Genomic DNA, 25,815 nt, shown 5'->3' with positions numbered 1-25,815 from the left:
ACTGCTGCCCATAAACCACTCCCTGTCTCCCAGTTTACGATGTCAGCAGGACTCAAGCAGAGTTAAGGCTTCTACTCAATATAACTGACACCAATGTATTATCTTATACATAATGCATAGAAGATGGCTCTAATCAAATTCCATATCCTGCCCTTTCTTTTCATCACAAATGTGGCCTGGCATTTCTTATGCACTCCACTTACTGATAGATAAAATCCTTCTCCTGAATTACAATGGATAGCAGAACCTGCTCTTGGGTCACTGCTTTCAGTAACTGTCATTCAGCCCCTCTTCTTCCCAAAGAGGTTGAAATAAACTTCAGTTTATCCCTCTAACAAAACACACACTTAAATTTAGGACCACATTGAACTGATCATCCAGGAACATTGCCCGCATCAGTCTGTATTTTTGATGCTGGCAAGCAAATGGTTTGTGTCTAATGGACATCTTTTGCCTGTTTGCATTTGGTATCAGCAGAGTGATCACACAAAATGCAAAGCCACGCTGTGGATGCCAAATGGCAAGCGTGCAAAGGTGAGGGAGGTCCGCAGGGAGTGCTTCCAGCCCTGCAGAGAGGCACAGAAATCCCAGGCATACACACACAGAGGGTGTGGTATAAGCCAGTTTTACATGTCTTGGAACGGAATATGGAGTTCAAGCTCCAAAGATTCCACAAACGATGCAGTCAAAAATGTGCTGAATGAAAGCTTTGAAATGTCCTAGAGAATAGACAATCCCCTGTGTATAAACCCAATTTTGACCTCAGGCACAGACTAACTGAGCTCTTTTGTACATGAAGAAAGAAAGAAGCAAAAGAAAGTGATATAGATGCACTACTTCAAAGCCATCTTACCTCACAGCCCTTCAGACATTATTCCTAACCAGAAAACCAACCAGAGAAGGAGTGTGCACACATCTTTCTAATCAAAAGAAATTTTTGCTTTGTTACCTTAAGATAGTATAAGTCCACTTATCCTGAACAAACCTTATAGAGTATCTTGCAATGCTTTGCATAGATTTAAGCCTCGTGACAAGACCAAGCATCTGTAGGCCAATTCCTGCACCAGCTTCCTATGGCTGCCACATTCAGGTGGATGGAAGATGCAGGAAGACTGAGCAAAAGCATCTTTGATGTTTATCACTTCAGCTATTTAGGCAATGGACAGGAGGTGCCATGGGAAGCATGCAGATGCTTGGTTTTAAACTTTGCTTTTTGGGCACTTTGGATAACACTTGCATGGTACAAAACCTGTTTCAGCAAAAGTAGAGAACACCACCCAAGAGCCCAAAGCTGCATCTTCCCTGAGCGCCCTTCTTATGGTTCCAGGACTCTGCTGCCAGCAACACATCCAGCCTTGCTCAACCCTTCCTCCCACGTTAACAATTGAGCTGCTGCTCTCAACAAGCCTCAAACACTCAGATGACAGGAGTGTGTTTCACATAGGTCTTCTCCCACTGGCAAAAGCTATGTGTGGAAAGGCTGCCAAGGGCTGGTGAGTTCCTTCCCTCTGACAGGCTGGAGGTGGCCACTTTCACACTAGTAAAGTAATGGATGCAGTAATAAACCTGGATTCTTCCTGCATGGTTTTCAGCACATCATGTGTTCAGAGATTTTGAGGCCACTTCAAGATACGATTTACCCAAGAGATTATCCTGTCTTCTTCTTTGTCAGTTAAGGTCAGGGAGGAACTGGAAAGAAACAAAACAAAATACCTGGAAAAACTGAAACTTAGAGAACAGTAAAGATGAATTCCTCCAGCATGCCCACATCAAGGAGGCCTTTCCCTTTGGCCACAGGGGCTGGCTGCACATTGCTTTCTCAGCTCAAGTCTGGATTTTCCCAAATGGCAATGCACTGGAGTCACATGCTAACAGCAACCAAAACCCAACAGCCACAGCACAAGACAAACATGTATTCATTTATTTATTTATTTATTTTAAGTGTGGTGTTTTATAGCCGGCCACAGCTACCAATTGCTACCCAGGGAGGCCTAAACCACTATTTTTGATCTACAGAACTCTCCACGGTTTGGAACCTAATTACCTTCAGAAGCTACTGCCTCCTCCTCATCTGTTACCATGGCAGCTGCAATCATATGAGATGTTTGAGCTGGCAAACCCTGATTTCCTAGGGTACCAGGGTAATTCCAAGGGGCTGTCATTTTAAGAATTTACTCTGACATCATTTTCAGGAAAGGAAGAGGTAGGATAAATTAAGACTGTGTAGGCTGGGAAGTAGCAACCTATTTTAGAGTGACTGAACAGCCCAGTGCACAAAATCCCACTAGGACTTACTGTTGTTGTTTGGTTATTTTTTATTTTTTCCCATGTTTTAGTAATATAGCATATGTGCCCTTGTTCCAGGGTCAAGGTTCAGGTGAGATTAACAGAATTCCATTAATTTTAAAATCTTTCCACATAGTGAGAAAATAGATGATTTTACCAAGTGGTGAGGCTTCTTTTCTAACCTTTAAAATCAGCATCCAGTGAATGTGAGTTTCAATATTCCCCATTGATTTCTACTGGTTACAAAAACTGTTTAACTGAAACATTAGTGTTTTTCCATATTGATGCTTTTCACGTGGAGATCTCAAAGCGCCAGACTTAGGCTTCCCAGAAAGCCTAGCTTCCCATTGCAGCATCTCAGTCCTTCAGAAATGTACTTCTCATGCCATCTGTGTGGTAACAAATTTAGAAAAATGAGTAGTATCTTGGCAGTCTTAGCAAAATGTGCTCAGGATGCAGAGGAGGGTGGTGGGGGTTCCTACCAAATAGGGCATTCAGTATCTGAGTCAGAGGCAATGACAGCATCTAAGCAGGGGGCTGTTTTCTAAGAAATATGCCATTAATTTTGTGGAGCCTGACACAACTGTGCTGCATTTCAGCTGAAGCCATCCCTTTCAGTCCTGCTGATGGCCTTGTCGGTACAGAGCCTCCAGGTCTGCAGCTCTCCTTGTCCTCTGCACCTTCCCACATGCACTGCAACAAGCTACTTAATAGAAAAGACTCTACAAGAACATCCCAAAAACAGTCTGTTTAAAACCAGTGGCCATTTTATGAATGACCAATGTGAACAATCCTATCTCTAAAATACAGGTAATCCTGTCTCTTTATTTCCCAATGCAAGTGCAGATCACGGACATTTGAGAAGCGTCTTGAAAATTGCAGGAGATGATAACATCAATAACAGCACACCATGAGATGCAATATTATTACAATAATAATGGCTCTCATTTCAGACTCCTGCATTTTTCAGGTCATCAACCAAAAACATTAGCAAAACACAGCCCTTCAGGAGATGAAAAATCTTTGCAGTGTAATGCAAGCTGCTTCATTCAATTTATTTATTCTCCCCTATGCTGTGCAAAGTGCCTGCCACCATCCCTCCAACTACCAAGAGAATTGAGAGTGTCCCTTCTCACATAAAAAGATTAGGCCCTCTGATGAAACTAAAGAGAAATCTGAGAGCAGCTGGTCACAGCCTTACATTCCTGCAGTCTTGCACTTTTTCTACATTTTTTTTCCCCTTTGAGTCTTGACCTGTAATCTTCATCAGTGATGTCAACACTGAAACCACAGGGACAAACCATGCAGATCATACTCAAACCTAAAGGAAATTAGCTCAGCTAAGCTACTGCAGGCCCAGCAGGGCATCTAGTACCTCCCAGCTGTGCCTCCCTTCAGGGGGGAAGAGAGGAGATAGCTGAGCAGCTTTCAGCAGCCCTCATCCCCAAGCCAGAAGTGGTAAGAGCAGCATACAAGAGCTCTGCATGGTTCTGCTGTGGTAAAAGGCAAACGCTGCCTACTTTGCAAACTGAGCTCTCTGTGTTGTTGAGAGAGATGAGAGTTCCCCAGCAAGAGTCTTCCACATCTTCTAGGGCAGGAAGAATTTTGCTTTGATCTTGAGAACAACTGCTGAGGCCTGTGAACATTTCTCCCATCTCTTCTGCTCTACCTGCTGGTTTTGTCATTTTGCCTCATTATTCCATCCCTCCTTTCCTTCCTCCAGATTAAGAGTAGCAGACAACGGTTGGGTAGACAAGGATTCAAAAAGCAAAAGAAAAGCCTTGCTCTTGCCTTTAGGGCAAAATATAAGAAGTTCTCTGTGTATGTGTACCTACATGTCAGGTACTTCCTACTGCTCCTACTTGGACTTCACCCCCACCCCACCCTTTTTAACATTTGAGGTTAAAGTCTACAGAAAAGAATGTTCCAAACTTCAAAGTTAAATGCAAAGGTGGTATTGACAGCACAAAGTTCTGTGAACATGCATGCAAAAACCTGATCCCCTCTTCTTCCTTCCCTTGCTTTCAACCCAGGATGCTTCCTTGGTGAGAAGCATCAACAGGAATTTCAAAAGAGCACAACAAAAACGATTTTTTATCCTTTTTTTTTCTTTAGGGTGCTTTTATTATATTAAACTATGTTAACACTACAAAAACAAAGGCAACTCTTGTGGGAACAGGAGGCTGCTTTTCCCTATTGTTCACAGAGAACCCTGGCTGTTGGAATGGATGATATGTTAATTTTGTGGCACAGGCGCTCAAGGGAGGACATAGCAAAGTCTCCCATGGTACAGTGCACACAATTTACAATGGGCACGGTTAGGGTTTGTTTGTTTGTTACAGGCCTTGCAAAGATGCTTCTCCAAAGCAAAAATGCTACGAAATACATTTTTTTCTAATCACATCAGAAAATCTTCAGTTCATAAAGCACAATTTCTGAGCTGTTACGGTCAACAGCTGCTCGGATGTTTGAAGGAGGAGCTGGCAAAATAAAAAAATAAAAACCAAAAAAAAACCTAAAACAGGCCTCAGAGATTTCATGTCCTATAAAATAGCTCCCTCCAATCTGTTTAAATGTCGTTTACTTCAAGCAATATTCCCAAGACTGTAGACCGTTTCAGGGCAATACTTGCAGCAAGAACTCCTTGCGTTCCTTCTGCTTAGGGGGCTCCACAAACACACTGTAAGATTTATGCCTTTCCCTTTCAAAATAACCTCATGCAGTTGTCTGCAAAAATTAATTTATATAAGCATACAGAAGAAAGGAACATGTTAGCTCAGGCTGTTGAGTTTTTGGGGTTTTTCTTCAGGTTTTTTTTGGTGGGGGTGGGCTGGGGGAGCAATCAGTAATATCTACTATAAATCTCTCACTCATAGCCTCAGCTCACACACTAACACCACCTCTGTCTCACACACACTTTCCTTCCCATCTTTCCCTCTCTCCCTCCCCACAGCCATGCCGGAATGCGTCCGAGTTGGCTGTGCAGTGTTGCTGATTAAAATCTGCCAGTACTGAGACAACTTAGTATTGAGCCTACAAGGAGACTGTGTATTTATGAATGCTATAATTAATCAATGCATAATAAGCAGACACTGCACATACCACTTTTCTCTCCATACACAGACAACTTCAATTACCATGCAGGTTTCACTGTCACGACAATCTTAGTTCCCAGTAGCTGCTTCCCCACCCTGCAGCATTAGCAAAGACAAGCTCACTGTGTTAGAGCCTACATTAATCTGCAAACCCACCCAAATACTGCTAAATTGATTAATTTTGCAGGTAGAGGTTTTCAGAAGAAAATGCCATAGTTAGTGCCACAACTACTAGGCTGTCACAATTTTCCTTTTACTTTTTTCAGAGGCTCAGCTGTAAAGTGTACTCAGAGATGTGAGCTGACAGACTGGTTTGCATCTTAAGAACATATTTCATTTTAATGGCTTTATTTTTAAATTGTTTCAACTCTTTGAATTAATGGAGACTTAAAAAAAGAAATGAGACTGACAAAAATGTAAAGTAGAATATTTTCCCCTTTTTTCACCTGTCTTTTAACATCAGGCTATATTTATTTTCAAGAAGCTCAATAGTACCCAGTAACAGGACTGCACACCTTTTCCCCCCTTCAGTGTCCATCCTCTCCAGCACCACTTTCTGCCCAAGTGGAAGAACAGAGACACTCTGCCCCAGAGATGAGCTTCCCTGCTAACCCTCTGCTAAGCCATTTGAGCCTGCCCTGATGATACCTGGAGGTGAGTAACCACCCTAAGTTTTAATTGCAGTGCCACGGGCACAGCAGATGATTATGTGCCCTCCCTGAGCCAAGGGCCAGTGTTTATTGCAGACTTGCTGCATGACCAGAAGGTTGCAGAGATCTGCATTTGTCTCTGGAGCTGCTGCCTGGAGGACACTAATATATATATATATATAGATATATATAAATTAATACTTTGTAACAGGTCACAAAGGGGATGACATGGCTTTATTCTGCCAATATGCAGAGGATTAAGGGTTTCTGCTTGAAGCCACTAACAACCTGAACAGGAGAATTACAGTAATTCCACTAAAACCACACCAAATCCAAGGGACTGGCTGATGGCACGTTGTTACTCTTCCCACTTCTGTCAAAAATGAAGCTGGCATAACCCTGTGTACAAGACTTCAACCAGCTACTCAAGGAGCTCCAACTTAAAGAATGGTCTTAGAGGAGCCACACACAGCAGTGGGGGCATTTCCCAGGAGACTTCTCAACATTTTGAGACCTAAATACTCAACATACATAGGTTTCTAAAGGGAAGTCAAAAATAGCAGTTAGCATGTGGAACACAGCTGAAACTCATGTCACTTACACCAGTCCATTTTAGTGCACAGCATTTCACAGCAAACAACAGCAAGATACTCCATTAAAACCCTGCACTGCTTTAAGCCATGAGGTCACTGTTAGGACCCAAACACTGTTGTCATGACATCAATTAGCAACACTTTGCCTGTGCCAATGCCATTTTAATAACTTGAAATACTAATCTCTATTACTAATTAACAGTCAAATGCACTAAATAATTATTCATGTATTAGGAATGTATTACTGAATTCAATTACACTTTGAGAGCTGAGACTTATGAATCCTTCCCACAACACTACTTGTGCCAGAAAATATCCTTAAAAATTCAGCAACATTTAAAAGGCTTCTCATAACCAAGATACCTGTAGGTTGGAATAAACTGTTAGGCCCTGGCTCTGCAAGCCAGACAGGACTCTGTCTACATGTCTGACTGTATCTCACCATTTCCAAATGCAGCAGCCACACTCAACAGCTACAGTTACTCTACAGAAATTTAGCAATTCATCAATGAGAATACCAATGCTTGACTGGAAATTCAGATCCTCCCTAAAACTAAGCCTGGCAACACAAGGAAGGATGCAGATGCCTCAATGTGTTTTGAAAACTGAATGTTATTCTGAACACAAAATATTGATTGTTTCAAGGAGATTACTGGCCTTCTGTTTGAACACAGCACAAAAACTAGTGAATATGCATTTTGAGAAAGATTTCACTTCTACATTCATTTAGAGCCTAGATATTTAGGTATTTTGGAGGGAAAATTGGGATGCAGTGAGAATCTAGATGACTGATGAGCAGTACATACAGGAAATGTTATTTATATTGTGTGATGCTAAACCAACTCAGTTAAACCCACAGTTTAGCAATGATAGCTGTAATTTTGTGCACATACATCCAGACTAAGTACCTGCATTTTCTCATGCAAACACACACACAAACTGGTGTGTACACTCCGGATTAAAAAAACAGCAGTCAGCAAACAAAGAATATTAAATACTATACCTTTGAGTCATAATCTTATAGGCATCTGGCAGATAACAGCGGATATTCTCCATCTGAGCAGGATCAGAGTCACAGATTTTATCGTCAGTCCTGCCGTAGTTGGCACTTTCGATCATGATAACATCTGTTCCTGGGCAGCGCAGCTCGATGGGGTAACTCTCGCAGGACAGCTCCCTTCGGACCACAGCCATGGGCACTGGGGCACGGCTGAAAGCTGCAAGGATTAACACAGAGACACAGTCAACACTGACTGCCCACACTGAGGCTAAAATTAAAAGCAGAATCACGTTCAGCAGCAGGTTTTGCCCGTATGCTGTGCTGAGATAGATTCGGTACCACTCAGATAAGATCTGCAGAAACGGGGTCCGGTCGCTGGCTTGCTGGCTGCCCAGAGAAATCACTTCTCCACTCAGTAACTTGATTCTCTCATTTTAAAAACAAGCTACAGATCCCTTGTATATAGGGCTTTAGAAATCCCTTATTGAAAGAGGTAAATAGCAACTGTGGCATTGTTATTATTTCTACTTACCAGGTGAAAAATTAGTTGGCTCTGATATATAAAATTACAGTCCTGCCTTGTACTTGAACAAGCAAAGAAAATTTTATGACAACAAGCAATCCAAGCACCGGGATCCCACCTGCTCAGCAAGATTGCACCTGTCCTACAGCAGATGTAATAACATCTGTATTGCTCCTGGTCCTTTTCTTAGCCCTTAGAAAAAGTGATCCTAATGGCTTTTGCTGTAGCCTGCAGCATGCCAGGGGATGGCCTGCAGGTTCTGGCAACCATCCCAAAGTCTGAGCCCTGTAGTGGTACTTTCCATGGAAAGGCCAGTTTATGGGACACCAGATGATTTACATTCAGTCTTAGCTTTGCATTGGATCTGCCTAGTTGGTCAAATAGCTGGCAAATACTTGTGAAATTAAAGAGCTCTCAGAAATCTTACCTGTTTTAAAAGAAATCCAGGCTACAGTTTGCAAAAGAAAAAAAAGAAACACACTTTGAGATGCCTTGAAAACAAAGCCCTAAAGTATTAGTAAACAATGTCACTTGACAACAAGCAATTGTATTTCCCATCTTTACAGCCTCTTTGATCCAAAGATCTTAAACAGCTTGACGAATGTGAATATATTAATCCCCAAATATCCACATGAAGTAGCTACGCATTGTCTTTCTCAACTCAGACACAGAAGGGTTTTGCAGCTTCCAGAAGATCTCATGGGATATCCATGGTGATGCTAGGAACCAAATACTTGTTTCCCAGCACAGCACACCAGTCACAAGCTGAAATAAAAGCCAACTCATTTCCTCCTTTATTCCACAAGAATGAAAACTCACCTGCACCAAAAAGGTCTCCAGATATAGGGAAGATGTGCTACATTTGTACATTTCCAATACAAAACCCAACATACAACTCAAGCCTGTCTCCATGTGATGGCGACAGAGGTTTAAGCCTCCAGTAGATCCATGGCCCATCTGATACCAGGCATCATTCAGCAACTCCCTTTCCTCCTGGCCCCATTATAAAAACACCAAAATACCCTCTCCCTAAACCAAAAACCCATCCAATGTTCTGCTGGTTTTTCCCATAGAACTTCCCCATGGTACATGCATACCAAGTTTGCTTATGGAAAAGAGTATATTTATGTTTCTCAAAATACCATTTTGACCATATCAAGGCTGCCTGTCTGTCAGGCAGCAATCCAACACACTGACTTCCATGAATCCTTCTATTATTATCAGTTGTTTCATTTATGTATCACCGGACAGATTCTCAGATTCTGATTTCTGTAAATCTGCAGGGATTACTTTGATATCAGACCCTCCCTGATATGCCAGAGGTGTGGACTAATTGCCAAACTCCCAAGAGAGACATGTGCTTATTCTTGAATAATAGCTTGCACAATTAGCACAGCTTTAGGGTTTGGATCACTTGAGATGTTCTCCTTCCCTGAGATCAGAGAAACAGTTTTGCCCTGGGCTCCTACTGCACCATGTATTTGTGCAACACAATAAATTCTCACTGCCACCAACTTCTCCCATTACAAGAAGAAGAAAATGAGAAGGACAAGCATGAACCTCTAAGGTGCACTGCCTCATTCTTACCCTTGGCTTGATACCACCAGTCAACAAGGTGAGTGGAGGAAGGATGGGACAATGTCAGAGACAATGTTTGACAGAAGAGATAAGCCAAAAAGGCAGAGTCAGCAGATCCCAGCAATTTTTGCCTACCCTACAAACAGCTTCAAGAGGCATTAAGTTAGCTTACAGGGATTTGTCCATAGAAACCTGCACCAAGCCCTCCTCTGTCAAACACTGGACTCCACGGCAAAAGGCCAGTGCTGACCAAAAAACATCTCATGACAGGATTCTGATTTTGGAAAAGAGCTGTGGTGAGCTCTCCTCTCAAGCCTGTTCTTGCTAAACCTGAGCAGATTGGTGACATGGGAGGCAGAAGGTTTCTAGCAGCTTTTGGCAGAATGTTGAGGCCAAGGGCCCTCCCTCCTCCTGCCATGTGCTTAGATGACTCCTGTTAACTGCCAAAAAAATGACAAAACGAGGTTTTCAAGCAATATTAGCTGTTTGGAGCTATGGTTTGGCCCAGTTCTCGGGCAATTTAGATCTTTTTCTCTGGAAGGTTAATGGAGGCTATACAAAGGGCAAAGAGAGCTGCTAATACTACTTTACTTTTTACAGTTCCCAGTACAGAATACAAAACTTCTGAGCCACATGGTTCAGAAAGTAAATTTTTGGTCTTAATTCCTATTTTTGGGCGTTTTTTTTCAGTAACTATTCTACATCAAAGAAAGACATTGAACATGTGAGGGCTGAGGAAAACCTGCTTGAAATCACAAAAATTAAAAGCCTGAGAATTCAACCATACAAACCTGGTGCATTTGTCCAACAGCAATACTGTACAAATGCAGCTAACAACTCTTGTGTTATGCTGGAAATAAGACATTAAGCATTACTAAAAGCAAGTTACAAAACCATTAAAGATATTTCTCTACCTCAAATGAGAACAAATTTCTAGCATCATGGGTGTGTCTCCATGAGACTTTACAGAATTGATCTACTAAAATTGCAAGCATATCAGTTCCAAGGATGCCTGCAAAGCACCCCAAACCAAAGCTGAACACCCCTTCCCCAAAATAACAGCTCATTTTCTAGCCTCCAGTAAAGAATCTCTGGACAGATGCAAACATTTCTAGATTCGGCTTTAAACTTCCTGGAATTCACCTTTTTGCCTTTCACATAATCACTCGACTGCTTGCTGTAACAAGGACAGCTTTCACTAACAGATACCTCCCTGTGCTATCATGGAGTCAACATTCACATTTATTTTCTGGATAACAAGCATAAAAAATTTAACACCCTGGAAAAACCAGAAGCAGCTGAATACTGTAATACAGCATGATCTCTTATCATGCTTTCTCCTAAAGCAATAAGCACATGTTTTCCATCCTGCCATTGTCCACCAAATCACTTGCTCTCCATGGCTTTTTTTCCTACTCCAGTATCTGCAATAAATATTCCAAAGGGAGATTAGAGCCTGACTGTTTATCTCCTTGTGAACACGTTTTTTGTTGTTGTGTCCCTATATGATAATCTTACTTAATCATTTTTACTGGTTTTCCTGTAAGGAGCAAAGATGTTTTGCTTTTTTGCTGTGAAACAAGATACATCAAAGCCCATCTGTGAAATAGACAGCACGATTGTATTAATTCATTAATACACTTCTCTCTTCTTTGAGCAGCTCCCTATCTTTGCAGTCTCTCATTGAGCTCCTTATTTAATCTCCTAAATAAGTGACCTAATTGTTGGCTAGAAGTCAAGAGGAGCTGATGATGGCTGGTCACTAGTTTGAAAAACAGGTGTCTTTTTACAGGATCCTATGTGCAGTCAGCCATCTAAATAAAGAACTTAAAAAGAGTGTTTTTCAAATTCTTTAACGTTTAAATGTGTGCCAACTTGAGTTTTTTAAGTGCAGCCATTTGGTGGAAAATAATCCTCCTGAGCTTCTGCAGGGCAAAGTGAGAGTAGAGGGTGAAAAGGCAACAGATAATGACAGGATTTTATCTGGGCGATTTAGAACTCCTTTGTCTCTGCTAATTTCAGGAGCTGGAAAATTAAGTAAGTCATCAAAATCTTGTGCTTTTTCTCCCCCTCGCTTTTGACCTCAGAACATAATTGCCTCTTGTCATGCCTGCAGGGCACGGGCTTGTAGTTATCACTGTGTGCTTAATCAAATGCTGAAATAGCCTTTAAATTATGTGTCTCCTTGGCTGCTAGAGACTTGTTGAGCTCTGTTACATTTAGAGGCATGATGGTAGTAGATGTACTTTTAAAAGAAAAGTGTGGGTTGATGCTTTTAATTAGGTTTTATATGCAATTTTCCCAGCAAAGTCATGTTCTGGCTCAGAATTTTCAGAACAAAATTTCAGTGCATATTTAAGGGCCGTGAAACAAAAGCTGGAATTGTAGAGATAATTATTTTCACAAGCTCTGTCTATGGTTTGGTCTGCCCAGATAAGTATCTGACTTACTGTTCCCAAGTGCAAACAGAGCATGGTGAGGAAAGAGGTTTCCTAGTAATTTGGAAGAATGCTTCTGTGTTTGTAATTTTGTGGTATTCAATACTCCCACAGTTCACCTTGGGTCTGTGGGGAAAAAAATCATAAAGTAATAATAAAAAAAGTCACCCTCCCCTTAGTCTCAAGCCTACTCAGGTGTGGGTAGGAGCGGAAATCCTTTCAGTCAATGAGCTTTGTAGGGCTCTCTTCATATTCTGAAGTGCTTTTCTAAACCAGGGCCCTACTTCTCCCTATTAGGATATAAATGCTCCTTAGTACATTTTTGCAGCATGCAGACGTTGCTCAGTATTTCTCCTCTCTCTTTTCCTTCATCCAAATTATGTCTGGCCTCTGATCTCAAGAACAATATTAATAGCAAGCAAAAGCTTGAGTTAAAGATGGTGACAATAAACATTTCTCAAGCATCCAATACTCCCAATTTCCCAGCATTTTATATCAACAAAGTTCTGACCAGCTTAGAAAAGCTTGGTTGGTCCAAAGTTCTCTGAAATCTTATGATTAATATAAAAATATGGAAATACCATTATTTCTCCCCCACTTTCTCTACAGATGCTGACAAAAAAAAAATCACAAAAGAAAACCCCAAAAAACAAAAAAACACAACAACAAAAAACCCACACACAACCACAAAACAAACAACTTTGTCTCTTCCTGAGGGACAGAGTAGAAAAGCCTTTCTTCTACTCTCAGCCTGCAGTGGGGTTAAAGAAAAGTACATCCTACAGACAAAGGCTGGTGCCAAGACATTGCAGCAAGAGCTTGCAACATCCATATCCAGCTCCCCAGGGAAGAAATGAAGACTGAAGCCATCAGCAGTGCTGGACTGTTCTGGTCCCCACTCCCAGCTCTCCCCTATGTGCCTCAGCTGATTGCTGTCTCATCTATCAACTGGGAACATTATCTTCTCTCCCCCATTAAGCACTCTAAAATCTGCCACAGAAAGGAAGAAGAGAATTAGATGTATCCTCAGAAAGTGAAGCATGTGGCTTCAGCTTTGATTTCCCCACATGAATCAAATACCCACATCCTCCTAGATCATCTTGGGCTTTCTTATTTTATAGACGATATCAAAAGTAATTTGCAACTTTCCTTTGGTCACCTTCACCTTGATCCCCTTTACCCAGCAAACAGCTAGCTATAAACAGACTTCAAAACTGAAAGAGCATCTTTGTACATGGTGGGATGGAGTATACAAAAAAAGAAGAGAAACAGAAGGCTGTTCAACACCCCAGCCAAAGCAACCAAAGAAATAAAAGCTAAAAACCAGAAAATCCTCATACACTTTCCTGTGCTGTTTGTGTGGAGGTTGAGGTCAACTATCTTATGGTTCCATAAATTGCTTACTCTATCTCCATCATAACACACAAGGGGCACCTGCTAGGGATTTGCTCCCAGCTTCTATGAGTGAAAACAGAACAGATATTCATCTCTAAGTTTATATCTGATGCCCTCCCCCACAATTAAAAGGATACACAAGGTTGTAGCAAACAGAGAGGATTTTCTGTGGGGACTGCCAAAATTCACACACAGTCAGTGAATTTTCCAAGGTGACAGAACTATGGATACAAACAGAAGCACTAAAAACTCCAAAACTAGCCAAGTCCTAAACCGAACATCTCTAAAGCAAGCATCTGTCTCCATGCAGAAACCTCTTGAAAAGCACCTTTTATTGGTGCAGATCTCCTTCCACATTTCTAGTCACCCAAAGTCTCAAAACAATGATGGACAAACAACTGGCCCTTTCCACCACCCTCTGGATGCCAAATAATGCTAGAGGATCAAGCACCAGACAGCTACATCCTGGGGTAATTCTACTGCTCACTCTTCATACCACCAACACTCCTCATCTCTTTGCCACACTCGGCTGATATATAGCCTTATTCTTTCCTCTTACATTCCCAAAGCATGGAGAAGCTTTCCTTATGAGTAAGAAGAGTGAATTCTCTTAGAATCTCTCAGTATCTTCCTAGGGAAGAGAAAAGAAACTCATAGACAGTGGGCAAAGTGTACTGTGGAAGACCACCAGAAAAAGCCAACAACAGTGAAGTGGATGCATTTGCACCCAGGGACAACTGTTCACAAGGGAAATCTGTCACTGCAAGGCTCTGGGAGAGAAGAGAACAAAGTGGTAAAAGAACAAAACCACAGAGTGGTAGCTCTGAATGGAGGAGTTTGACAGGAGGAGGTGACTGAGGCACTGTGTGAAGACGGCCTGAGCCAGGGAGACCCAAATCGGGGCTGTGGGAGGAAGCAGTGCGACAGCAATGCGGCGCTTCCCGTCTGATTCTCCATCCCCACCTTCTGGGCCTCATGGGCTGCTGCCTCACTAGTGAGGGACAGGAAACTCAGAAGTGCAACAACTTGCCTTTCAACAGGGCCTCATCCTCACCTATTTCCCCCTTGTGGAGGGGTGAATTCCTCTGAAGCTGATCTCTACACAAGGTGTCACCAAGGGCCACCACCCTCCAAGCTGCTGAAGAGGCAGTGGTCTGGGGTAAGTCCACCTGCAGGAGAGTGCTGTTGAAAGGAAAAGGGTTCCTGCTTTCTTCCCAAGACAAACTCTCCTACCTCCAGCCACGGATCCACTGCTGGACGTCCATCCAGTTCTGTACTTGCTGCACCCTTCATGAGGCAGGTAGCACAATAATTCACCAAGAAACCAGCGGGGGGAGAAAGGAAGTGGGGAGATTTCTGCTGGGCTGATAGAGTTGAATCAGCTCAGAGAAGATTAGTTCAGGTCATAGGAAGAAAGGAAAATATTTTTACAAGGAAGGGAGGCTGAATTTAGAGTGCTTTTCAAAAATACATGACAACCTACCTTCAAATTTGAGGTCAGAAGCACAGTCTCAGCCTGAGCTAAATGTCACTTCAATTAATTTAATTAAAGCAGAAGCAACAAGTTGAGAACAACAGACAAACAAAACATGGCCTTCAAGGGAATATTGAATACAAGTATATTAATATTTAGGCCCCATCACACGAAAAAAGTTATTCCCAAGTATCTTTTCATTTGCAGTGGATCATCTAATTTGTGATGAAAGGCACATATTAGATACTTATGGTACAAATGTTCTTTAAATTTACAGGCTTCCTTCATGTGAATTACCTTTCTTCAAGTGTAGGAAAGCTGTGAACAGACAGGAAAAGCGCGTGAGTTTAAAGCCCTGCACTGCGGTGCTTAATTTCTATAAGCAACCCTTATGATAAACTTGCCCTCCAGCCTAACAGTGACATTATTAAAATGTCTGGCTTTTATATCCTGGTCCATAACATTGAGACATTTGTATTCTCAATAAAGGAAGCTTTAGGTTCTGAGCCACAGAGGGACCTGTGGCTGGAAAAAAGGACCAGACCTTTTTACAAATCCACACACCACAAATTTCACTGGGGTCCTTAGTAAGGAAAAACATGCCACTTATTTCTTACCCAACTCAAAGTTACTGTTGTCACAACAGGCACTCAACTGCCTCCCAAAAAAAAAACAACCCAAAAACCTCAAATTCAGAGAATCTTTGACTTTGACATTGCTGAACAACCTTGTTATCTCAAATTTAATACAGCACAAATTAATGTAGTGAAGCAAGTGGGACTTGAGTAATAACAGAATTTGAATTTGCCCCATTTCAAATGACTCCAGTGTAGGTTTAAATTGTAGCCATTATTAAGGTTAATTTTTTAATCTAATATAAAAACGTTTTTTAAACCACCATAACAGGTACAATCATAGAAGCAGATAAATGAGCATCAAGGGTTCAGCCTAAGAACATTAAGTAAAAAGAATCTGTTCATAACTTTCAGATTTCATTTCATAAGCTCATTTAAAATTATATTTTGTTTTTGTTCCCGTTTGAAACACTAGCTTAAATTCCCACTCTTTCTAAAAGAATGCAAAGGTAGAATAGCTTTCCTATTACCAGCAGAGCTATTTTAGTTTTGCCATTAGAATGCTCTTCAGTAGGATTTAGTAGTGCCCTAGATGGATATTTCCCAAGTACTCCTCTGCATCTTGTACCACTGTGACCTGGGAGGTGGCAGCCCTGGGCTACAGGACGAGGATAACTGGAGGAGGCCAAGACACAAATGCATTCTCAAAAGTTGGAGATAGTCTGCTACTGAAGACAAAACAGAGCCCAAATTTGACTTTTATCTCACCATAGGAGAAAAAAATGTGTGGGGCAGGAGAACTCCCAAACATAAAAACCACACCAAAGTAACTAGCCAAAACACAAAAAAGTCAGGAAGAGACCCAGTGAACTCAGCAGGTTCAGAAATTCTTTTAAAGGCTGTGGAAAATTAGACAGGTTGGATATATTTGGAGCTTTGCTGAAGAGCTGCAAATAATAGATTTCTACCAAGTAATACCTTCGCAAAGTTAAAGTTTAATTTTGATTTACAGTTCCCTGAAAAGCCTCTGAAGGGGAACATTAAAGCTCTTGTAGAAATATCTGCATTATTACAGAAATGATGAACAGCAGAGTGAAGATTACTTTGTGCTGTTTACAGACTTGTTTATCAGAGCAGTAAATCTATTTTTAAGTTTGTACTGCCTGGAAAGGAGAACTATGTGAAATCTGGAAAACTGTCCAGAGAAAAAAGACAGGCAGACAAAAAAGAATTTCTACCAAAGTATTAGAGCCTGTCACTCAAATATCTGTAGGAAAGGCTGGGGCCCCAAATATTTAAATTAAATATTAAATATTTAAATATTTCATTTAAACCAATTGCTTTACATCAAAGGCCAAAAATGACACCTTTAGTGTTCATTTTACAAGAAGCTACCCAGACCTCAAAGACTAGTGTAACCATGTCAAGGAAGTAATATGGCTAAATCATAGATCATTAATAACTGATTTTTCTTTGTGTTTTAGCCATCACAGCTCCTTTGAGTCTCTGCCATAAACAGCAACGCAGAATTTTTTCTTTCCACTACCCATAACTGTGGAAGTTTTATAAAGAAGTCTGAGACTACCTTAAGATCTTGACTTCTCAGAACTGCATGCCATTATACTTTTTATATGTACGCACTTCTTAAACTTCTAAAAAAGCATGATACACATGAAACAGGCAAAATGGCAAGCAAACAAGTAGTTTTCTACATGGCAAAATGACATTTGGGGTCACCTACTGAACACGCCTTAAAGGTCACTGAATTTAGGAACCAATGGGTGCTTCTTACTGTAGATTACCCGTGAATAATCTACAAAGATCACCCAGTCCCCAGCTGCTGGATGAGGTTTTCCACAGCATGCCACATGTGAGCTCCATCCCAGGAACACTGGCATGAGATCCAAGATCCCTTTTTGCTGATACACTAACAAGAATTACAAGTAGGCTGTGCCAAGCCATTCTTTCCACTCCTCTGAATGATGACTCCCCAAACTCTATGACATTTACTCCCCCTCCTCCTTTGACCTCAAAATATCAATGATTTCACCTTGAAGTTACTAGCAGCTTCAAAGGGCTTTTCAGAAGCATTTACATGCATCTGAACAGGGGCCAACTTTATTCACTTCCCCTCAATCTTAAAAATAAAGGACAGTAGGAGAATTTAATTTGGGGAATGAACTGAAACATGTACACTTGCTCCAGGTGGAAATATACCTGAAGTAAAAGCAGATTTTCAAGGAATTCACATATTTTTGCTTGTAGTTCCCCTTTCTCCTACGTAGAAAATAGCAAAACATTAAAACTAATGAATTACCTTCCAGAAAATACTTCACCTTCTAGGAAACACAACTATAATCTTGAGTGATGAAGTTTCCTATTGTGCCCACCTGCTTACAGCAAGCACTGTGCTTAATTATTTTCCCACCTAATATAAGCCGTGCAAATATTGCTCCAGAAACACTTGTACAGCTACATTTGGGTGTGTGTCGATGTAATACATGCACACAATACTGCCCCCATCTCAAGGTGAGTCACAAAAAGATAATTAAAGAAAGAAAATATAAATCTGAAATACTACTCAGCTGTAGGCTCCCAGAAATGCCCTGGACATATCGACTGCTCCCAGAAAAGTCATGTGAACAACTGAGAGCTTCTGGGCTTTGTAGTAGGGAAGGGATGCTACCCTGTGGTACCACCAGGACTGCCATTGCAGATCAGGGGCAGCCAGGGCACAACAGTGTGCCCAAACTCGCCTTACTCCATTTTTAACTGCAATAAACACTCTGAATCCTGCTCTCCCACACCTCACCAGCTGTGGAGGTGTCCCAGGATACAAGTTATACAAGTTTCTATTCATTTTCCGCTCCAGCCCTCAAGTGGTGAACAATAGCTTAAAAAAGCATTTTAAAATCAGCAATAACAAGTGTGAGTATTCACAGAGACAATGTGCTAAGTAAAAAAACTACAACAACAACAACAAAAAAACCAACAGAAAAACAACCCCAAACAAAACCACAACCTCATACTGGTTAAAAGGCAGCCTTGCTTTATGAAAGTCCCTGCAGCACTGGATATCAATTAATTACTGTAGGGCTCCTTCGCAGACACCCATGTGCACAACTAAATAAAATGAGGGTCTGTGGCCCAAAGGACACTTTAAAGAGAAGAGGAAATGTGTGCAGGTTAGGAACAGGAGCTACAGTGGCACACAGAAAGAGAGTCATGCAGCATTGAGTAACAAACAAACAGGTGCAGATGCTACACTTGAGGGCACAATGCTCACCAGTTCAACGAAAATATGGCTGAAAAAAAATTATCTAAGTTGCTTCAGGAGAAAACCACTGCAAACAACTGTGATGGATGGAAGACTCTATTTTATCCTTCTTTTTTTTTTTTTTTATAAACACAATCACTAGACTTGTTTCAAATTGTCCTCCTTCAAGAGGTAGATGAAAGAAGTAAATCTTTTGCTGATCTCTCTGGCAGCAAAAACCAGGATATATTTGCCCAGCCTAATCAGAGAGAGATAGTGGGCCCAAAGGCAAAGAAATATTTTCAACAAAATAACCTGATGAAAGAGTCCATTCCTCCCTCAACTATAAATAAGGTGTCAGAGAGAGCAGGACTTTTTTCAAGCCCCAGCACTGCTGTGACACCAGAGGTTTCTCAAGCAGAAGGGCACAGAAAGTGCTCTTGGAAAACCAAGCACTTGCTTGGCACTTGGCAAATCCCCTGTGCTGTTTGCCCCTAAAGGGTTTTGAAAGATTCTCTCACGTTGGGAAAAAAAAAATGCACCAGGGAAAGGTTTCCAGAAAACTTTCTGGGCGACTATTAATTAAATTCTAATGCAATTATGTTGCAGTGCATTTAAGTGCACTTTCTAAATAGAAACTGACTTGTATCTAACAAAGGATCCATTTCAAGCACTTTTTCTTCTATCTGTGATATCCATTTCCTTTTGTACCTGTTTCAAGCATTGTTCTTCTGAAGTTATTTATACTTCAGATTTAGAATTTTCTGCTTTTTCTAAGAATAGAATTGTTACATATTTCCATTTTCTTGTGCTTCCTTTTCATATTTGAGGAAAGAATTCTGCTGCCACTGTCCCTCCAAGGGAATTTTTGGAGTGCAAGGAAAAACCTTCATAAATAAATAAGATTTTTCTACTTACAGTTCTTCTAATTCCCCCCATTATTGTGTAATAGAACGCCATAAACTGTGTAGGGTTAAAAAAGGAAAAAAATTCAAGGGGTAACAACCTGGGCAAAATACAAAAGGTCACTGAGCAAGTTTATTGTTTAGCTAGTCTTTTTGATGCACTGTAATATTTGCCCTTATTGATTGTGTTGATCACAGACAAAAAAAAAATCCAAATAAACAAAATCCACAAACAAACCAAAAAATTACTCCCCAAAAAACAACAACAAACAAAACCACCACCATCAACAAACACACAAATGTCTATGAGCAAATAACCACAAACCAACTTTATTTGGTAAGTAAAAAAAAGATCACTTCTTGACTGCTAACACAAATATTTGAGGGTTTTAGCCAGGATAGCTCCTCATAGGTTAAAATATTTAACACATTAAACAGAATTAAACAGAAATAAAGATCTAAGATTAAAAACGCAGACAGTAAACTGGGAAGTCTGTTTCCAGATAACAAAATCTCCAACTCTGCAATCATGAGAAATGGCTTCTTTTGTTAAATAGTCTACCCCCACATAAAAAAATAAATTTTAAAAAATTTGTGGCACTGTAGTTAACAAGTACAAGTTACAGTTTGGAAACACGCAGCGCTAGAAGCTCAAAATACAAATGAAATAACTGTGGACTATCAAACTAAGAAAAAATATGCTTGCAGAATTTTTAAAGAAGCATCGCTATTTTTAAACTAGTAAGGTTTGTGGGTCAAAGACAACCAGCTATCAAGCATAAACTGAACTCCCTACAAATACTCAGCAACTCTCCAATCTGTATTTACAAAGAGGCAAACAAAATTATTCATCATTCACAGTGATAAAGAGATGCTTTCTGTTCTAGCATATATTTGGAAAGATATTAATAGCAAAACACTCAATATTTTTCAATCTGAAGAATCGGAGTTTGTTAGAAACCCAAAACCCTCTTAGGAACTCCCTTGCTGTGTTTTAGCTTGATTTTGGGCACTGACACATTGCTACTAAAAAGTTATTTAAAAAAACAAAAAAAAGCTAAAAAGCATAAAACAGAACATAAGTCCACTTGCACACAGGGAAAATGCATTAGCTGTTGCTTCTCAAAAACCAACGTAAATGTGGAACTGTCATCTCAACCGGAGCATTTCTGGAAGTTCAGCAAGAACCTCATCAGTCCAAAATCATTCAACACGCTTCACGATGATCTGAGAGAAAATAAACTCAGAGCTTGCCAAATTTGCAGTCAGCGCAAAAACTGATGAAATGTTAAATAATGACACAGACCTTGTCTGTTTTTCAGATTGATCTACACACTGTCTGAGCAGATCACGCTTGAACAAGACAAATACAAGTCCATGTAAGAATAGGAGAAGTGCTCGTTATGTGAGACCACAGCCCTGCAAGCAGTCACTCTGAAACAAGACTCTTTCCATAACTGATAACAATTTGAACAACACGCAGTAGCTCAAAGGGCAAACACGATCTCTGCAAGTGTGAGGAGGTGAATAATAATTAGAAGTGGGGAGATGAAACTGCCCTGCATACGGTGTTAATGAGACCATTCCTGGAATATGTACACATTGTGGTGCCTACACTTCAGAGGGTTTGTCAGAAACTTTGAAAGGGTTTGCAAAAGAACTTAACAAATAAAGAAAAAAAAATAAAAAAATCAAGTAGAGCCTGGAAAGCCACCAAAGTACTCTTAGTCTGTTTAACTCATTTAAAAGATTATTGTAGTCTGCAGGTAACTACCAAGGGAAAATATTTCTCTTTAATCTAGTAGAAAAAGGCAAGCAAGATTCAAGATCTGGGAGCTGAAGTCTGATACAAGGAGATAGAAATAAGGTAAGTATTTTTAACCATGTGAGCAAGTTTCCATGGAACAGTTATATATATATATATATATATATATATATATATGATTTGTTCCTTATCAGCTGAAGTCCCTAAACAATGACTGAGTATTTTTCTAAAACACACCCATACCTGATTCACAAATCACTGTGTGAGATCTCTACTGTGCAAAGAGTCTGGCTTGTTGATCATAGGACTTTCTTTCTGTTCTAAGGATCAATGTAGATTTGGAAGAAAGAGAACAGGAAGAGGAAGGGGGCATTTAGCTGCATGGAACCCACTGAATTTATTAACTTATAGTTAAAAAAAAAAATAAACAAAAACAAACTAACAAAACAAAACAAAGACCCCTTGCTAAAACAATTCAACCCCAGAACAAAAAAAAAAAAAAAAACAAAAAAAAACAACAAACAAAAAACAAACAAACTACACCACAAAATCTCCAGTAAGCTTTTATGCAGAGCTGCTAATCTTATCCACAAAGACAAGGTTTGTATACTGCCTGTAGTAACTGTAAATAGAAAAAAGTTTCAGGACAGCTTCTTTAAATGCCCAGGAATAAAAAATGGCAAGGAGGAGGAAGGGAATTGCTTGATGCAAACCAACAGATGGGATTTTTCAGTCAGTCTTGCTTTGTTTTCATAATGAACCATAATCTGTGTAATCTAAAACAGTTTTTATTTGCTGCAGTGAGGCACAAAGACTGCAGCTATGGCATGTGAATTGCTCTCCCCACCCTTCATCATTACAGAAGGTAACAATGCAGATGCACTGGAGCTGGACTAATCAGCCAGAGCAAGTGTAGAAGGATGGATGAAAGTGTAGGCATGGCACTATGTGTTTAGGAGGTTTGTCTATCTTGGGTGTTTTTGGTTTTAATTCCACCTTCCACTATGGCTATCTCATAAATTCATGTAATCCTGTAAAGGACAGGAACTGGCCTCTGGGTGTTGTTAGCTATTGTACACCCTACAACATTAACATCAGAGACACGTAGGGGCCTGGTGCGATGTCACTGGGATGGGTCAGGGGCTCTACTCCCTAAATGCCACTTCCCAGGCACGGTGCTGCAGGTGCTCCCAGCCCTGGCACTGTCCCAGGAGTGCTCTCTGGCTGTACAGCCCCACGTGCCAGCTGTGGGAGCTGCAGAGAGCCAGCAGCACTGAGAGAAGCAAGGTCTGTGTTCTGCCAGCAGCTCTGTACCCCAGCTCCATCCCTGCCAGTGCAGCAAAGCAGGGCCTATGCACAGTATCCCTACATTGCAGCAGGTTACATTATACACTCTACTGCAAAATCCACAGGTAAGCAATTCAATCTTAAGGCACAAAGCCAAGAAAAACTTCAGCTACCTGGAAGCCTGGAGCTGCAAACAGTGGCTACCACATCTATTGCTTATTATTTTGCTGAAATCCAAGATTCAGGTTTCAGAAACATCAGGCATCTACTTGTGGCTTCTCAGCATACTTACATTCCCATAACATTTTGCAGTATAAAATACTGACTCCTATTCATACGTATTTCCCCATGTTATCAAGTCCATCTTCATATTAAAAATAAATGAATTTAAAATGTAGGCAGCTACATATATAAGCACTCTGCTTCAAAGACATACTTCATCTTTAAATAGCAGCAATCAATACATACACTATATAACCTAAACAAATTTCTATTATGAATTCCTAATGGATGCATGCTTTGGTCATTTTTATTACTAATATATTATTGATTTACAGAATACATTACCACCTTAGGCATTGGGATTTGCTGAAGTCCTTACATTGTGTTTGTAGTTTTAGTCAAAATACGAGCCAAAAGTCAATACCCCATTTACCACCAGCATTGCCCCACTACAGAGTTAGATATTTAATTATGGTCTGACTCCCACAGCGGAATCGTAGGTCTTACACTGGCACATATAAGTCACAGTTATTAATGTAAAATTATCCATTAGGCCTGCATGCTTGTCCTTCACTCTATTGCCAAAACACTTTGGGAGTCACAATTTGGATAAAATTCGCAAAAACACTGGCAGTCTAACCTTGCAGATCCCTTGCAGGGCAGAGTTTCTTTGAAATCAAAGCACCCACTTGGGCTCTTTTGCTCTGAATCAATGAACAGTTTCTCTTTGTTGCCATTCTCATCAGGGAGCGGTGATTGACTCCTGCAGTTGCCCAGGAGAAAGGGAACCAAACAGCTTTCTTTGATATGAATACTAATACCAGCAGACAGGCAGAAGACAGCATGCCAATCAGCCCCCCCAGTACCTCCATACACAGGCTGCAGATAACACAGCCACTGCTACTCCGCGAGGCTTCGGAAGAAGCCTGTAATAAGATGGGCACATTATCATAATATTGTTACATAAATCAAATCCAAAGTGTTTGTTTACTGCTACGGGCTGAAATGAAGAGAAAAAAAAGGATTTGGGGTTATGGTTACTTTGGTGAAACAACGCCACGCTGTTGGCTTGCAGATCTACGTCACACAGGTGCAACAACCCACGCGTGTGACTTGCCCGAATATTAACACACCTTGGGCAAGTCAGGCTTTCTGTCAAAAGCCAAGCACAGAAGTGGCAGAGATTCCGTATCACAAGCATCACTGGCTTTTCAGCTGCTCAATGACACAACTCTCCTGTAACTTCTAAATAAGTTACTTCCAGGGAAAACCCAAAGTAACATATTACTTTTTTGGTTTTAATGTCCTTTAAGAGATGGATGAGGATGCATCCCTTGAGGAGAGCAGCCTACAAGGAGGGGAACTCTGCTCCTCTCCATTTCCTCTTATGTCCTTGTTTTGTTTTGTTTTCAAACTGATGAATGTGAGGACAAAGGAATAAAATACATACAGAGTATAAATGGTTTGCAGCCTTTTTGTGGAAGAACAAACAACTGCAACAGAGACAACAGTAATCAAAAACACGCCTGAGAAAATAACAGCCGCAAAAAGCAAAAGTCATATCAATTGCTTAGGCCTCTCTGCACACAGAAGTTAAGCGAGGTGAAGCGAAAAAGTTTAATTCACTGAGCTGACTAGAATTAAACAAATAAGCCATCTAAAAAGTGGAAGATCAGCTCCTAAAAACCTGCCTGCAATGCACCCCGTCACACCGACTTTAAACTGTGTTTTCACCCACTGTCCCATTCCTTACCTCACGGCAAGGTGCTCACCCCCTCCTCTTTCATTTCTTTCCCACACAGCGATTCTAGCACATGCCTTGCAGGGGACACCCAACATGAGCCAAATTTAGAAACCAGCTCAGTCTTGGTCTCCAACACCAAAGGGGACAGGAAGGCTTCAGCAGTGTGTTGAGAGGTCCCTGAACACAACACATCCATGAGGGGAAAACACCACATCAATCTTCCCTGCCTTGTCACCACCCAACCATATCTGTGTCTGCAGTGATAACTTTGAAGACCAGCCACAGAACTATGCAAGAGGCTGTCCTAGCAGACACAAAGCCTGACAGATTCAGGACACACCCAGCAGAGGCTCTTCCACACGGGGGTAGGACTCCCGAGAGATGGGACATTGTGCAAAAAAGCCCCACCTTTAGAGCAGTACAGGAAAAAGCTTCCAAAGGCTCAGCTGACAGATATGAGCCATTTTATGAGCAGCCTTTTCTGTTTCCATCATTTTTCACCAGTAGCAACAAGAAAACACGATCAAATATAAAATTATTCTGACTGATGCCTGTTGATGATTCTGTCACACATGGAGACAGTCCTGGAAATTATCCTTGCTTCACCTCCCTCTAGCATGACTTGTGTCCAGGACCCCTAGGTTATAGAGCAGTTCCCATTTTTGCGAATGTTTCCTGCATCACCATCCCTGTTCAACACATGCACGCAAAGCACGGTGAATCTGGTAAATACTGAGTTTATTTTATTTCTGTGTATCTTGTGCCAGGTAAGGACATGACAAAAACATCATGTTTCTAAAATTAAACCATATTTATTAGCAGAATTCAACAAAGAGGTGCCACAGTTTTACTGAACTTCAAAGCCACAGGCAGGAGTTTGTGGCAATTGTTTCAATCAAATGTGTTATTTATCCAGATTCACACTGAACAAAGCAGTATGTAAGGCACAGCAGAACTGGAAAGCAACATCCAAACAACAGTCTCCCCTTCTCATTTTTAAAAAACACATCCAACACTGTCCCATTGAAA

General features: G+C 40.8%; 1 protein-coding gene across 2 annotated transcripts in view; it reads right to left on the bottom strand.

The window, feature by feature from the left end:
• Nucleotides 1-25,815, bottom strand: part of ADGRL3 (adhesion G protein-coupled receptor L3) — a 481,237-nt gene that overhangs the window by 245,324 nt on the left and 210,098 nt on the right. For both annotated transcript variants that reach the window (XM_058838032.1, XM_058838033.1), the window contains exon 5: nt 7,628-7,841. In XM_058838032.1, the coding sequence (XP_058694015.1) occupies nt 7,628-7,841 (214 nt within the window). The remainder of the gene's footprint in view (nt 1-7,627; nt 7,842-25,815) is intronic.

The sequence above is a fragment of the Poecile atricapillus genome, chromosome 4, assembly GCF_030490865.1.
Source record: "Poecile atricapillus isolate bPoeAtr1 chromosome 4, bPoeAtr1.hap1, whole genome shotgun sequence".
In the NCBI taxonomy this organism is placed as follows: Eukaryota; Metazoa; Chordata; class Aves; order Passeriformes; family Paridae; genus Poecile; species Poecile atricapillus.
The sequence above is the reverse complement of the archived record's forward strand: the minus strand, read 5'-3'. Positions and strand labels throughout refer to the sequence as shown.